At 39.9% G+C, this 16,664-nt stretch overlaps 1 protein-coding gene across 1 annotated transcript in view; it reads right to left on the reverse strand.

The window, feature by feature from the left end:
- The window catches only part of LOC311596048 (uncharacterized protein), a 104,178-nt gene that overhangs the window by 61,209 nt on the left and 26,305 nt on the right, over positions 1–16,664 (reverse strand). Inside the window, exon 5 of the mRNA XM_084779245.1 lies at positions 16,194–16,295. Coding sequence (XP_084635371.1) covers positions 16,194–16,295 — 102 coding nt within the window. The remainder of the gene's footprint in view (positions 1–16,193; positions 16,296–16,664) is intronic.

Genomic DNA, 16,664 nt, shown 5'->3' on the forward strand with positions numbered 1-16,664 from the left:
TGTTTTATAATGTGACTCAGTTGCCAAGGGCAACATGATTAATAAGCCATGGAGCATTCAATACAGAAAGGGATAAGAAATAATCTTTGATAATCCCATTTATTTATATACTATTCTGCTTATAGTATGTATATTCCATCTCATTAAATAGTTGATCATTTGAATCAATTTCAATGAATACATTGCGCCATTGTCTTAAAAGGCTCAGAAAATTTGCTTATGACATTGCAAAACAGCAAAATAGATGCAGTGCAATTTCTTATTATTTTCTGCATTTTCCATAGTATCAACTATTGTCTTACTGGTTAACAGTCATTCAACAAATACATATCAAATGAATACATGTACCACTCCAAATTATATGCTACAGTTCTTTTTGTCAAGGACCTTCAATTCTACTGATTAAGAAAAGAGACACATAACAGAAAAGAATATTACATTTGTAGTAGAGCAAGTGTCAGATAGAAAACAAAATACAAAGACAGCATGTATTGTGATTTTGGAAAAAAGAATTCTCACTCCTATTTGCAGTGATTATAAAATTACTTCCAGAAAAAGGATAATCTGCTCTGATGATAATGAATTAGTGAGTTATGTTTCATGGTGACTATCAAGGAGGACAGAGTAGGGGAGACTGCTAGTTTTATATAAACCTAACTCCTCTGGTGGCTGGGTTCACAGTTGGTCAATCTTTCTCAGAATCCTTTGCAGCTGAGCATGAACCATGAGAAAGGCCTAGCCACTGGAATAGGAGCAGAAGTGGTGCTCCATTTCTAGGTCTAGTCACTAAACACACAAGAAGGCTACCCTTTGCCTCTGTTGAGAGGGGTGCAGGAGACTTCTGGGCCCAGGGGATGATAGAGTCATGAGGAAAAATGGAGCCCAGATGATGCTACATTATATGTTTCTAACCAAGTATTTCCAACCACCCCAGACAATCCACGTTAGATTACTACCATGATTAATTGCCTTTTGTTTTGTTCACCTTGAGTTGTGTGTATCCTTTTGTTGCCAAAGTTAGCATAGGGAAGTATTTTGGGCAAAAGTACTCAGACAACGTTGTGGCTCAGGTGAGCTGGCACAGAGGCAGGCTGTGGGCCTATGGGCATTGGCTTTGGTGATAACATAAGAGAGACAGCCAAAGGGGAAGGGCGTTATAGGTGAAGATGCAGCCTTTGTATGTATGGGATCCTCTGACTTTAGGGAGATATTAAATATTGCAAACCTTGTACACGTTTTATACTTCAGGCTTTAGGACGATTAATTTAGAATAGAGATAGGGTAAGTTAAACAGATTGGCGTGGATATTATTAGTAGAATTTATACAAGCCTGTAACATGATGTTAGAGATTAGTGGATGCAACAGTCTGTCACATGACCTGGAATGCTTTGCTGCACTCATGTGGGTACCTGTCTGTCTAGCCTCAGTGACCCATAAACATCTCACCAGCAAGTAAAACTTTTCAGTTTTTTTATCATGGTATTTTCTATACCCAGAATCAGTTCTGATATATGGAAGGAAATTTTAAAACATTGGTTAAATGTGTGTTTGATTTTAGATACACTAAGAACTATGGGGCATATAATTTAAAATGTTCTTTGGGATGAGTGAAAAATATATTTGGGGATGGATGGGAAAGCTCAGTGGTAGCATGCTTATTCAGCGTGAGTGGGGCCTAGGCCTCAGCATAGAATGAGAGAGGATTTGAAGCATAGGTATTAAGGTAGAACCAAGAAGTAGATTCATAATTCAGACAACGTAGGGGAGAGAAATACAGAGCACTGAAGAGAGACAATTTAAAAACAATCAGTATTAGTAAGAGAGAGAAGGGGGCTGGACCCAAAGTCAATAGAGACCACAATGAAGACAGGGCTTAGCCTGTAAAGCACAGCATGCAGAGCTGAGGTTGGATGCCCAGCATCTGTGGAAAAAGCTAGGCATGGCAGTGGACAAGAGTAATCTCAGTGTCAGGAACAGAGAAACTAGAAGGATCCCAGGGGCTTCCAGTCAGTATGTCTGTCCAAACTGCTGAACTCAAGGTTTAGTGAGAGACTTGTCTCAAAAAGTAAAGTGGAAAGCAAAGAAAGAAGGTGTGTGATGTTGACTCTGGCTTCTACACTCATTAACACATATGTGCTTGTGCAATTACACCTACACATACATACACATGGACACATATGGATACACAGAGAGGGGAGAGAGACAGGGAGAGAGAGACAGAGACAGAGAGACAGAGAGACAGATAGACAGAGAGAGAGAGAGAGAAAGAGAGAGAGAGAGAGAGAGAGAGAGAGAGAGAGAGAGAGACAGACAGACAGACAGACAGACAGACAGACAGACAGAGACAGAGAGACAGAGAGAGACAGAGACAGAGAGAGACAGAGAGAAGCATAAGACAGAGAAGACAGAAGGAAAAAAAACTCAAGGTGAGGAGGATATCAACAGTTCTATATTAAGGCCATAAAAGCAACTATAGTAATGTCATAATTAATCTTAGTTTGTTCAATACATTAAGAAAAAATGAGGACTCCTTTCAGGAGAACAAGGGAAGTAGAAGGAATTGGATCATTTGTACTAATCAATATGTTAAATGATTCACTAGGTAGGTCAATAAACACTACAGAACCTAAAACGAAGTGCACAGTTAATAGTAGGTTTTCTAAGTAAAATTTGCTTTAAAATAATTTTTAAAGGCTCTATCACTATGACGAGGGTTCTATTTTGGTTAAACAATTTGATGTTCTAACTGTAGCTTTGCATTGGTGTTCTGAATCCTTTCTATTCTTGGCAGTAGTCATTATCTGGCCTTTGATTGTAAGCATTCTTGTGAGCAAAATTAGTAAGTCTGTGCTTTTCCTTCCTCTGATGAGTGCTGATGCTGAATGCTATTAGTTTATTGATTATTTGTTTATCTTCATCAGGTAATATCTATATACATTTTAAATTGTGCTTATTATTGGTTGTGATACCAAGTGTAGCCATTTCTGGTAGGGGACTATTCTGGATCCCCACTGTTGTTTTTTCCAAGTTTTAAAATTATAATTTATGCACATTACATGCCAACTGTAATCCTTTTGCCCTACTCTTATTTTCCTGTTCCCACCCTCCCTTTCTCTTCTGCCCTATTACCTTCCCCTAGACCTCTGACAGGTGGGGTCCTCCTATCTGACCACAGCCTAGGAGGTCTCATCTGGATAGCCTGCATCCCCTTCCTCTGTGTTCCCACAGGGCCTCTCTGCCAAGGGGCAGTGATAAAATAGCGGGCACCAGAGTTCCCTGCTCCCTGCTTCCCACATAAAGAATGAGATGTCAATTGGCTATTATATCCCCACTCTTATGGCTGGTTCTTAGAACTGCTTTTAAAAAAATATATACATTTATTTTATTACACACAAATAAAACAAACTACATACAATAGGGAAAACCATGAGACAATCATGAGTTATATAAATGTTACATTCATAGGGATTTGGCTATTTGTTTTTGTCATACTTGAAGTAAACATCTTTCCTCTCTTGTTGGATCTAAATTTCTGAATGAAAATCAATATCTATTCTATCTCATCTGTAATAACTTACACCCTTTATCTTGATCTAAAAAGATCTTATCCCCTAACCAACTAAACTTGATTATAAGACTAAACTATCTGGTTAATTGTAAATAGTGGGTCCTGGCTGTGGTACTGTGGACTGTCAAGCATCTTACAAGATCCGCTCTATCCACTAATGATCCTGCAGTCACAGGTCAAGGGCTTCACGGAAGAGAAAGGTAGTTCAAGGTGACTTGATAATACACCTCACCAAGGCTTGCCCTGTTTGAGGCTTGTCTTGGTACAGAAGTAGTCAACAAAATTTGCTAAGGAAGGTATGAGGTAGTAGGAAAACAGGACTATGATTTTCTTAAATTGCAGCCCCCTCCAAATAGATATACTTCTAAGTGTATTAGAAAAAGCTAAATAAGAACTTACCTCACGCTTTCATGAATATTTACATGTAATGAGGAATCTAAAAAAAAAAAATCTTCTACTTAAAAAAGAGCACGTACTTTTCCCTTTGAAGTTTGTGCTCTACCAGTAGCATTTTAAATTCTGGAGCTTCAAAAAGACAGGCTTTGTTCACCATTTCCTCCCTTGCATACCCAGCCTTAAATGTATAGTTTTCTTCCCGAGTCTGCTTGCTACCAAAGTTGAAACATCTGTTTCTTTTGTTTACGCCAACAGATCTCACAGGCACTCCGGCTTTCACAGAAGCCCCGCATGCAGATGCCAGCCGGGTGTGGGCAATTAGTTGTGTAAGTGCCAAGCAAGCTCACACTCTGTATACTTATGGATGATCATTTCCACGCCACCTACAGGTCTCTTCTCTTTATCTTCTTTATCTTTAGTGTGTAATTAAGCCTCTCTCTACTGCATTCAGAACAATGTTTTGTAGTATGAATAAGATTCTCAGAAGGGCTGAAAATATGTGTAATTTTAAAGTCCCTCAACCCCTCATTTAGTAGATTTGAGTCGACAATGGATTTCAGAGGGATTCTCAGCACTGAGAAACGCATTTAAGGAAAAATGAGAGAAGGACACTCAAAAGCTCCGTGAATCCCTGCCAGGGTGGCACTTTCTTGTGTTGAATAAAATCCTAGGTTAACTATGTATTGTAGCATCTCTGTGACAGAAAAGACACTTCAGTTTTCTTATTGCAAAACACCCCAGGGCCCACTAAATTAAAAGTTCCCCCGCAGAGCATACTGCTATCATTTGTTTTGTATTAGAATGACAAAGATACAGTTAACCATCGCAACTGAATAGTTAAAAAGATATCAGAAATGAACTCTGTGATGGTGGATTTTCATGATTGGAGATGCACCTCTGGGCTTTAGATGAAATGTATGTGGTAATAGTCTGTCCATTGGTTTGGGTCTTCTATTGAATAGAAAGGAGAAGAGAGAGGAGAGGAGAGGAGAGGAGAGAGAGAAAGAGAGAGAGAGAGAGAGAGAGAGAGAGAGGAGAGAGAGAGAGAGAGAGAAGAGAGAGAGAGAGAGAGAGAGAGAGAGAGAGAGAGAGAGAGAGAGAGAGACAGAGAGAAGAGAGGCACAACTAAGCACCAACTGTCATCTCTCATTGTTTCCTTTTCTGCCCAGAAATGAGGAGCCCTAGTCTCATATTTCTGTCACAATGGCCATTGTCACACCTTCCCAGCCACTTCTGTCTGTATCATGCCTTCCCTGCTATTGTGGTTTGTATCATGGCCATTTCTATCACTATGGCCTCTATAATGCCTTCCCTGCCACCACACCCTGTATCATACCTTCCCTGCCACCACACCCTGTATCATACCTTCCTTGCTACCATAACCTGTATCATGACTTCCTTGCCACCATGTCCTGTATCATGACTTCCCTGTCACCATAACCTGTATCATGACTTCCCTGCTACCATGATCTATATCATGACTTCCCTGTCACCATAACCTATGTCATGACTTCCCAGCCACCATGGCCTGTATCTTGCCTTCCCTGCCACCTAACTAAAATCTGACAAGTTTTTGCCATGCCCATGTTTTGTATCTGTATACTAAATTCTATAGTAATGACTTAGACATAACCTTCATTACGAGTAACAATTAAGGCCTTGAGTTAAGGAGTAGGTTCAGTCATCTAGCTTGTGTTCTATCCAAAGCACTATGAATGCAACGTTTATAAAACTCACACAGTCGTGAGAAGCAGAGTCCAGACCCCAACACCCTCACAACAAGCCTGGCATCCTGCATATGCCTGTAACTCCAGTTCCAATGGGGGTAGAAAAATAAGGATCTCTGAAGCTGGCTGGCTTCATCCTACCCAAGAAAATGTGAACCTCGGGTTCTGCAAGAAACAAATGGGCCAAGACGATAGACAAGGACACCCACGCCTTATTCTGGCCTGTGTATTGTACACAAGCCTGCACCAGCACACATGCATGTACATATGCTCACACAGACATAGGCACATACATATAAATAAGTAAATATTTAAAATAATTTGTAATAATATATGTCTAAAATTTTTTTCTTTCCAAGTAGCAGAACAATTTAAATAAATAAATCATTAAAAAAAAAAGATTTGAGGATAGAAAACATAAATATCTGTGCAAAACACCTTCTCAACAAAATATGATATAAGCACTCATGTCAATTATAACCTTCCCTTTTCAACTGGTCATATGTCCATCTGGTGTTTATAAACTCTCTTCTACTACCCACTCTGTGTTTCCACCACCCTCGGCAAGCATTTCAACAGTCTTGGTTCTTTTTCTGGAGGAGTGACCTGAAGGATCCGTGCACACTGTCATCTTTTCTGGATGAGGCTGTTGTAGTTTCTCATTGTCTTTAATCACAGGACAAGATGATACAAAAAGATGCCCTAAACGATCTCCTGTACCCAGTAATAACCTTTCTTACCTCCATTATGAAGAAGAAATCCAATTCTGTCCCAGTGATCAGGATCAATCATTGCTTCCCTCCACCAATACTACTATTCTTTTCTCAGCCTGTTGGCTCAAGGGCATCAGAAGCCCAAAGTGGCAAGTGGGAAGTCTGAGCTGCCAGTTCAATGGGATGTTTGTTGTGTCTCCTGGCAGAAGTGCTTTCCCATCTGGAACTAAAAGTTCTAGGCTAGCAGAGCTTAAGGTCACAGGGATAGAAAGCGAAATTCTTCCTAGTGGCTCACCAGGAGCAATAGTGAGTGGAACTGTTCACTTTTCTACCCCTCGATTCCTGGACCAGTGGTTTCTGGCTGTGGGAAAAACTGTACCATAAAATGGATGCTGATTCAAAGCATATGCCACCTTCTGGAGAACCCTGCCGCCACCCTCCAAGCTGCTGCCACCAAACTGGCTCTGTGATTGTGTCTGTAAAAGCCATTTCATCTCTATATTGGGTCATCTGCTTCAGGATAGTGGGGCAACAGAGTAGGACAAATGGACTCCATGATCACGGTCCCACTGTCCAACTTTTCTGACTATGCAGTAAGTTCCTTGGTCAGAAGCAATACTGTGTAAAATACCGTGGTGGTGGATAAGGCATTCTGTAGGTCCACAGATGGTAGTTTTGGCATAAGCATTACATTCATGAAAGACAAATCCATAACCAGAATAAACACCTACTCCAGTAAGGAAAAAATGTTGTCATATCCATGAAGGAAATGGTCATCCTACCACCAGGTCACTGGCTGGTTACCTGTGCCATATCTGAGGTTCAATTTTGTTCTCTGATGTGGACATATCTGTCACTCAGCAGCAGCTGCGGCCATGTTAACTTTGGCGGTGGCAGTATATTTTGTTGAGCCCATGCATAACCTCAACCTCTGCCACAATGCCACTTTGTTCATGGCCTCGTTGGGCTGGGCAGTGACAGGGAAGCCTGGGAAAAGAGTCTGACTGTCCACAGAACATGTCATCTATCTACTTGAATACTTAACTCCTTTTCTGCTGAAGTCACATTTTAATGAGCACTTATATGGGACACAAGTTATCCTCACATCCTTTGGAGAGCTCAGATCTATCTACATACTCCTTTTCCAGATGTCTTTCTCACCAATTTCCCAATCATGCTCTTTCCAAGTCCCTGTCTATTGGCTACAGACAATGAATCAGTGGACAGTCATACATCTGGCCATTTTTCCTTTCAAACAAAATGTATGATCATATGAACTGCCCAATGGTCTGCCCACTGTGAAATTTCCATTTGCTGCCGTCTCTCAGGGTTTTCCCAGAAAGGAGTTGTAATTTTGCAGCTGTCCACTTCTAGATAAAGCCTGCCTAATGTGCAGAATCATAAATAAACCTGGCTCTCATCATTTTTCCCTCAGTCACTAGGTCATAGAGAGCACCCAATACAGTTATATGTGCATGCTCGGCTACAGATGGCATTGTAACAGGAGTGGAAACTATAGGCATTTGGGCAACTTTTTCATGTAATTTGTTTATGCTTTCAGGATGTGCTCAGGCTCATTCACATATACAGTAATTCCATTTGATAATTGATTGCTTATGTGCCCATACTACTTTATGACTTGGTGGGCCAGACAACACCCAGGTTATGACAGGCAGCTCATGTTGATTACTAACTTGGTGGCTCATTGTCAAATGATCAATTTCCACTAAGGCTCAATAGCTAGCAGGCTGAGAGTTCTCTCTCAAAAGGAAAATAGTTGTCTGAAGGTGATGGTGGAGCCTTTCTCCAAAATTCCAAATGTCTTGTCTGTGTCTCATCCATAGGGCCTGCCAAAGGTTCCCAACAGCATCCCTATCTGCCACTGCTACTTCAAGTACCATTGGGTCTGCTGGGTCACATGGTCCAAGTAGTAGAGCAACTATAGAGCAGCCTGGACCCATTGAAGAGCCTTTTGTTGTTCTGTGTTCCACTCAGGACTAGCATCTTTTCAAGGAACTTGGTATATGGGACAGAGTAACACAACCCAGAGATGAAAAATGTGCTGTCTCCAGAACCCAAATAGGCTCACAAAGTGTTGTGCTTCATTCTTGGTGGTGGGATGGGCCATGTGCAATAGTTATCCTTCACCCTAGAAGGAATATCCATGCATGTCCACACCCCCAGAGCTTTAAAAAATTCACTGAGGCAGAAGACCTTTGATTCTTGGCTGGATTTCTCTGATATACATATGTCTTATCAACAAGTTACCAAAGTGTGTAAAAGTATCTTTATTCGCCTAATGTAGTTGTGCCTCTAAGGCTTACTGCCCCCATCTGTTAACCTAAGCCTAGTCCTGGAAGCTTCTAGCCTCCATACAATCTAATCTAGGTCTAGAATTTTTATAGCCTCTGAGACATACTAATTAATAAGCTTACCGTTTTTTGTTCTTTCTGAACTCTGGCTGGCTGGTTCAACTTAGCTGTTCTGGCTCATAACTCCTCTCCAAGCTGACTGATTCAATCTGGCTTCTCTCAGCTTCTGACTTTTTGCTCTACTTGGCCTCAAACTAACTCTAGAAATCTGTTCTTATCTTCTGGCTCCTTCTTGTACTCTGGCTCATCTGTCTTTGCTTGTGTCTAGCATGTTCTCTCTACAACCTGTCTCTATAAAATCCTCCTAGTAAAACTGGCTCCTTTCTCTATCTCTCTGTGCTGCTCTCTGGCTTCAACTGCCTCTGCAGAACTCAGGAATGAACTCTAATCTGCCTGCTTTATTCTACTAGTTCACTTTACCTTCACTGTTTGGGATTAAAGGTGTGTACTAAGAGCAGGTCTGTATTCTAGTCAGAGTAGCCATTTTGCTAGATTAAATTCCTTCTACAAGAGTGTTTATACCTGTGATCTTTTGTTCCACAAAATATCACAATGATGATCAGGATGATTAAGATCTCTTTGAACTAAGTTATGACAGAGGCCAGGGAGTTAATATATCCTTGAGGCAAAACTGTGAAAGTTACTCTGGCCTTGCCAACTGAAAGCAAATTGCTTCTGGTGGTCCTTATGGACAGGTTCCAAGGAAAGGATATTTGCTAGATCAATAGCTATATATCATGTACCAGGAGATGTGTTAGTCTTCTCAAGTAAGGATACCACATCTGGTACAGCAGCTGCAACTGGGGTCACTAACTTATTGAGTTTCTAATAGTTGTCTGTCATTTTCCAAGATCCATCTATCTTCTGCTAGGACCAGATAGGAGAATTAAATGAAAATGTGGTGGAAACCACTATTCCTCCATCTTTCAAGGTCTCCATGTTGGCACTATCTTCTGCAGTTCCTCCAGAGATGGGATACTGTTTTTGATTCATTAGTTTCTTTAGCAGAGGCAACTCTAAAGACATCCCTTTAGCCTTTCCAAACACAATAACCCTCTCTCTACAGGTCAAGAAACCAATATAAGAGTTCTATCAATTCCAAGTATATCTATCCCAATTATACATTCTGGAAATGGGGAAATAACTACAGGGTAAGTTTGTGGACCCACTGGATCTACTGTTGTTTGGGCTTCAGTCAAAACTTTTTTAGTCACCAGAACTCCATAAGCCTCTACTTCATTGGAGGGCCACAATATTTCTTGAGGTCTCCCAGATTCAGCATCAATTAAAATCCAGTATCCAATATAACCTGGCAAACCTTATTGTTTTCCTTCTCCACAGTGTACAGTTACCCTTGTAAAAAGCCACAGATCTCTCTGGGAAGCACTAGAGAAAAGCTAACAGTAAAACTCTTAGTTACATTGTCAAGGTCCAGCCTTAGAAACCTGGCCATCCCTGTATTCTTGGGTTTCTGGGTCTGTAATTGCCTTATATCTGGAAATTGGCTCACAGACTGAGATTCCCTTCTTAACACTGTCCAATGTAGCCTTTCTTCCAAATTGTTTGAGAAATTTTCCACTTATACAGATCAAACAAAAATACAGTAGGCGTCTTATCTATTTTATGCCTGGAAACACCATGTTTGATTAGCTAGTACCAAAGGTCCATATGAGTCAGCCTACCATAAAATTCACTTTCCCTGTGATGTTCATTAAGGTTCAGGCCATTATGGACTTTGCTTTGTTCATAATGACCTTTTATGATAGCTACACTCACTTTGGCTTTGATGATTTAGTGGTGCCACCTGTCCCTTGCTACTTCTGGGCCCAATTAAACCCACTGCATTTAAATCATCTAACTGAGCAGCAGGTGTCTTCAAACCCTAAGATCTGGAACAAGGAAAAGGAAGACACCACAGCTTTTCGAATGTGCTGGTGCCCTCTCATCATTTGTATTTTATAGAATTAGTGAAGGGCATGTCTTCTGGGCCTTCTCATTGTAGAGAATTAGGTATTACCCAGCATACCAACTCTAATATTGCAATGTCCAGGAGCCTTAAAATCCCTTCATCAACATTAAGCCAAGATATAGCAGGCAGCTCCAAGTTCTTTCCAGGAGGCCATCTTTTGACAAATACTTCAACCAACCATTCAAACATTTTTTTTTGACTGTATGAACTTCCATATTAAACTTAGATTCTCTATTCTGTGGGTCCACATTTATAAACCTAGCCCACCCGGATCCAGTTTTATGTTCCCTCCATTATCATCCTACAGCCTTAAAATCCATTTCCAAATATATTCTCTAGACTTCTGCTTAAGTGAATTAGCACTTATGCTCATCAACTCATTAAGCTCTTATGGTGCCACTGTGTGCCTCCTCATGGACTACACTGTCTATCTCCCCTCTAGGAGTCTGCTTTGCCTTCTCTGATTATAGGTCTAGAAGCAACTATTGGTGGTCCCAAAGGACATCAATATCTCTTTGCCTCGCATCTCCTTCAGAGAAAGTCACTGTTGGTTTAGCAAACAATGGGTATTAATTTTCTCAGTCAAAGGCGGAAAATACAATAATATATTAGGGGGTGGTGACCCATCACCACATCATCACATCTTCTGCTCAGTGTATCTTTTTCCGGAAAGGCTACTTCAAGTGAATTAAACCCTTGAGAATCTGAGGGTTCAAAACTCTAAGCTTCAGAGGGGTCCCCCAACACGTCTAAGTTACATGATGCTGTTTTTTCTTTTTCTTTTTCTTTTTTAACCAGCTAATGACTTTACATTAATCTCTAACACATTTGAAGGCTGGGATTAAATTTTTCTATACTTTAGCTAAACATACAATGAGGGCTTCAGTTTGATTTTTTCCAGAACTTGAGCTTTGTCATCACTGGAGAAAAGCTTCTCTTCCAGAGCAAAACTTTAGACTGTTTATGTACCATGGGAGCTGGTCAGTTTTATCACTAAACTAACTGTTCTTCTTCACTGTATTCTGAGATGCTAGAAGTTGTTTAATTTGTAACATGGAGCTCATTCTTTTCCTCATCAATTTATCCAGAGATGCTAAGAACAACCAACCATTATCATCATTTTCTTTGTATTTCCACAAATTGTCAAAAGTTTAATGCACAAAGTCACCAAATCTGTTGTCTCTTACAATTGGTGAATTAGGATAATCAAATGTATTTTCCTCTTTAGGCTTGTAAAACCATTCACACCATGGGCTTTTAATACTCTCTGAACTTCTAGGAGAGGCTTCAGTAACTGGAGAGGGTTTGGAACTGTAGGTCTAGGTCATAGCAAATTGGAAAGTCTATTGAAGATGCTTTAAAAATTCATCCTTATACTTCTATTGCTCTAGAACTATTCCTGATACCAAAATCTGTATTAGTCAACATTCTTAAGACCAATCAAACTTATAGAATGATTCTGTATATCTATATATCTATCATCTCTCTCAACCTCTATTATTTATACCATCTATCAATCTATCTATATCTCTATCATATATATTTTATGATAAATATCACACACATAGTCTATCTATCAAGTCGACTTAATAGAATGACTTACAGGTTATGATCTAGTTAGTCCAATAATGACTGTCTACTAGTGGAAGTTCCAAGAATCCAGTAGTTGTTCAGTCCAGGAGGCTGGATGTCTAAACTGGTCATTACTGTATACCAGAATCCCAAAGAAGATAGACTCTAGAACCAGTGGAAAAAATAGACTTGCCAGAAGAGCAAGCAGGCAAAAAGGGCAAGCTTCTTTTTTCCATATCGTTTTATATAGGTGCCAGAAGTAATTGTGGCCCAGATTAAAGATGGGTCTTCCCACCTCTAAAGATCTGTTTTGGGTTAAAAATCGGTCTTTCTACTTCAAATGATTTAAGTAAGAAAAATCTTTCATTTGTATTCCCAGCCATTGTAGTTTTAGCTATTTCCAGAAGTAGGGAAGTTGACAACCAAGAACAGCCATCACAGCCTGTATCAGTAGGCCTTCCCTGCCACCACGGCCACTCTCAAGCCTTCCCTGTCTCCATGGCCACTCTCAGGCCTTCCCTGCCACTATGGCCACTCTCAGGCCTTCCCTGACACCATGGCCACTCTCAGGCCTTCCCTGCCACTATGGCCACTCTCAGGCCTTCCCTGACACCATAATCTGCACCATTGTTTTCCTGATTCCCTGGCTGTACCATGCCTTCCCTGCCAGAAGGATCTCTATGCCAGCACTCCAGCAGCTAGAAAAAACTCTTTCTTTTGCTTTTGTCTGACATTCTGCCACAGCAAAGTAATAGTAGCTAATGCAGAAAGTGATACTAAGAAGTGAGTTCTGCAACATTCAAGTCACTTATACTCCTTTTTTTCCCCAGCAAACTACACAATCTGTGTATCTTGAGCTTCAACTTGTTGCTCTCTCTCACTGTAAACCCTGGAAAGGGGTGCAATGACCATTTCACAGCCTGCCAAACAACTTAGTCCCTTACATTTTAATTGACCTCATTCAAATTCCTAGGACCCCTCACAATCCTCACCTAGGCCATGCTCTGTATGGATGCTTCAGATAGTAAAAGAACTTGAAAGGATGGACAGAATCAGGCTATGGAAAACCAACGCTGGTCTCCCCAGTGAATGCTTAGTTCTGGCCAATATTTGATTACTATTTGCCTCTTTCAGAAAGTGTTAGTATTACCTTAAGTTTAGAGGCCTCTAATCCCTTCCTGCTTCCTTTTCCTCTCTCAGCTTTGGGCTTGCATCATGGCCTGAAACTTCTCTGCTACCTCACCCTTGTCCTCTTTTCAGGCACAGCAACTGGATGTCGATTTTAGTCTATTCTCAGATGGTAGTGAGATATAGGTAAAAGGAATTCCGTTTGTTACCTTAAAGTTTTCCTCTATTATTTACTTATCAATATTTTGTAAATTATGAGAAGGGGGAGCGAAAAATAAAACCACAGGTAGAAATATTGCCTTTTAACTGGAGGAGACAAGAGGAGAAAGTACCAATTACAGGTGTCAACAGATGCAATATTGAAATACGGAACAATCAAGTAGCAAGCATAGGCTTGATGCCTGAGACGATCTCAGGCTGGGGGGGAAAAAAAAGGAAGCTAGAAAGGAATTCTGAAATTTAGATGACTATATTAGATTGCTTTGTAGTTCTGTGGTTATGAGTTTGATCTGGGTTTTAATTGCAAAACAGAAAGAAGATAAAAGTTAGGATTCATTTTCAACCTCAGAGAGGGAAAATATGTTGGTAAAGTAAGGTGGGTGAAGACTATAAAGGAAAGTTATTTTATAATAAATGGATGTTACTATGCTAATGATATAAGCTTTTCTACATTAGGGACGAGATTAACCATCTGTGTCTCAAGGAACAGGTGATGTGACGCTTACTGTGCTTTCTGTCCCTAACAGTTGAAAATAAACTGTCATTATCTGGTTAAGGAAGATTCAAAGGTAATCATGTGATAGTAGGATTTTTGTTTGTTTGAATCATGGGTCAATATGTAGCCTGAGTTAGCCTTGAACTCCAAGTTTTTCTACCTCACTGTCCAGAGTTCTAGGGCTAATGGGATATACCATGATTCCTGGGATGTGATTGCTGTTTCAAAAAGAAAATGATTATATGCCAAGTACTAGTATATCAAGAAGAGGCAAAACCTCATTTAGAACAAACTGTGTGATGATGCTTCTGCGACTGTTACTGACAACTCATTGGGTAAAGAGTGCCACAGTGTCAGTATGTCCTGAACTGGAACTTATATTTCACAAGACCATCCCTCTCTGTTTTCTATCTTGTGGAAACTTGTGCAAGGTGGAGGGCATCCCTCTGTCTTCTGGTCTGTGGAAGACTTGGATTTCTGATAATTCAATTGAACAACCTCATTTGACCTAACTGAACCAGTTCAGTTTGGTCCCCAAAAGGCTATTTGAGGTGGCATTCTTGTCCTCTTTTTCTGACTCTGTACTTTGTGACAGAAAAGCCAGAGATGTTGAGATTCTTTAGGTCCAAGTAGAAGCTTTCAACAGCAATGAAAAGAAGGAATCAAATCATGCTTCTGATGAAATGACGACATCACTGAAACAGACATGTGCACTGGCTCATAACCTTTAGCTTTGTGAGTCAGCTCATTGTCTTTGTTGTTTAAGCCACTTTGGGTCAGGTGTTTGATTGCATCTTAATGGAATATATCGCAGTGAAGTATTTCCATAGCTTGAAATGTTAAAACTTGAGTCCTGGTGTTTATAGACATAAAGTCTTAGGCGAGTTTCCCACTGACTTTGATCCCAATATAGCCATTTTTAAATGAGCATGGTAATACCAAGGTTTTATATAGAGAGAACAAATATGAAATGCTTTGCTCAGAATGGTTCTCTGTAATAAACATAAATTAAATACAACATGTTTTTTATACATAAATTCAAATTAATCAACTCCTACTCTGAAATTATAAGACATTTAAATTATTTCTTTTAAAACACAGATGAACATTAATGAAACAGACATCCAAATTCTTGGCACCCCTCTTAAGTTTAAAATAAGGATACTCATGGGATGCTAGGTCCAACTGATGCATGTACAACCTAACTCCTACACACAAGGCACAAAGAACACTGAAGAAGAAAGGATAGAAAGTAAGGAAGTCTGCTGTGAGAGTGTCTTTTAGATATGACAAATAAGCTATGATAACATGGCTGCCTCAACAAGATTTGGACAATTTCAACAGCAGTAAACATCACAAAGAGGATGGGAGAATTCCCACACATAGATGAAGAGATATAGGCAACTGATAACTGTTGAGAAAGAGAATCAGTCTTCCCAGAAATGAGCCCCTTAATTTGTTATCCAATGCCACATGGTCAGTTCTAAACACAAATGCGGAAAAGCAACACAAAATGGGGTCAGCGCATTATGTTTATATATTTAATAACATATTTGTAGCCATAACATTAATTTAAAGAGTGTGAGTTACAGAGAGAGAGAGAGAGAGAGAGAGAGAGAGAGAGAGAGAGAGAGAGAGAGAGAGAGAGAGTTGGGGTAGGGTATGGGAGGAGTTGAAGGGAAGAATGAGATGATGCAATACTTTAATTATGAATAAAAATTTAAAAGGATACCTGAGGAGGCATACAGGAAGTAATTCAAGGTGAATAGAACTCCCAGAAACCTGTGTATATTGACAAACTGCAGCTTTATGTTTATCAGAGCAGTGCATTCATATAGAATGTCTGGGCTTTAAAAAATATGTCATCACGACCTTGAGCACTTCTCAGGATTGTTTGGTAAGCACTCTCGGAAGTTGTTTCTACTGTGCATGTGGACTTTACAAGATGGGCAGAGGGAAGATTAGTTTGTACATTATGATAGGGTTGAGGGGACTGTTTGGTATGAATTAAACATTTGATGAGAGCACTTACTGGTATCCACTTCAGTTACCACGATGGGTTTGGAGAACTGAATCCGGAATCCCCAGGGATAATCTCCAGTTCCTTTGAATAGTCGCACAGTTCGTTCACGAACTACAAGGAAAGCAAAGAATCCATTGCCTTGAGTTGACATTTAGCACTATACACTGCTAAAGTTTATAAGTATATAAGGATACACCATTGAATTCTAAAAGTAGCATGTTTGCCAGCTGATTCCATGCCAGGTCAAATAAATATGTTCCAAGCAAGACTAAGTAATAGCATGTATTAATTATACAAAATTCTGGGTTTCACTGTAATATTTTCATACAGTGTGGTCTATTTTAATCCTTACAACAGATGATGATTGGTAATATTATTATATATTTATAGAAGACAATATTGAAGTGTAGAGCTGTTAAATATTCGTGTCAAGGAAACAAAACTTACTACTGCTAGGCAGTACCACACCTTGGATTCACC

Source organism: Acomys minous (assembly GCF_964271855.1).
Source record: "Acomys minous genome assembly, chromosome: 4".
In the NCBI taxonomy this organism is placed as follows: domain Eukaryota; kingdom Metazoa; phylum Chordata; class Mammalia; order Rodentia; family Muridae; genus Acomys; species Acomys minous.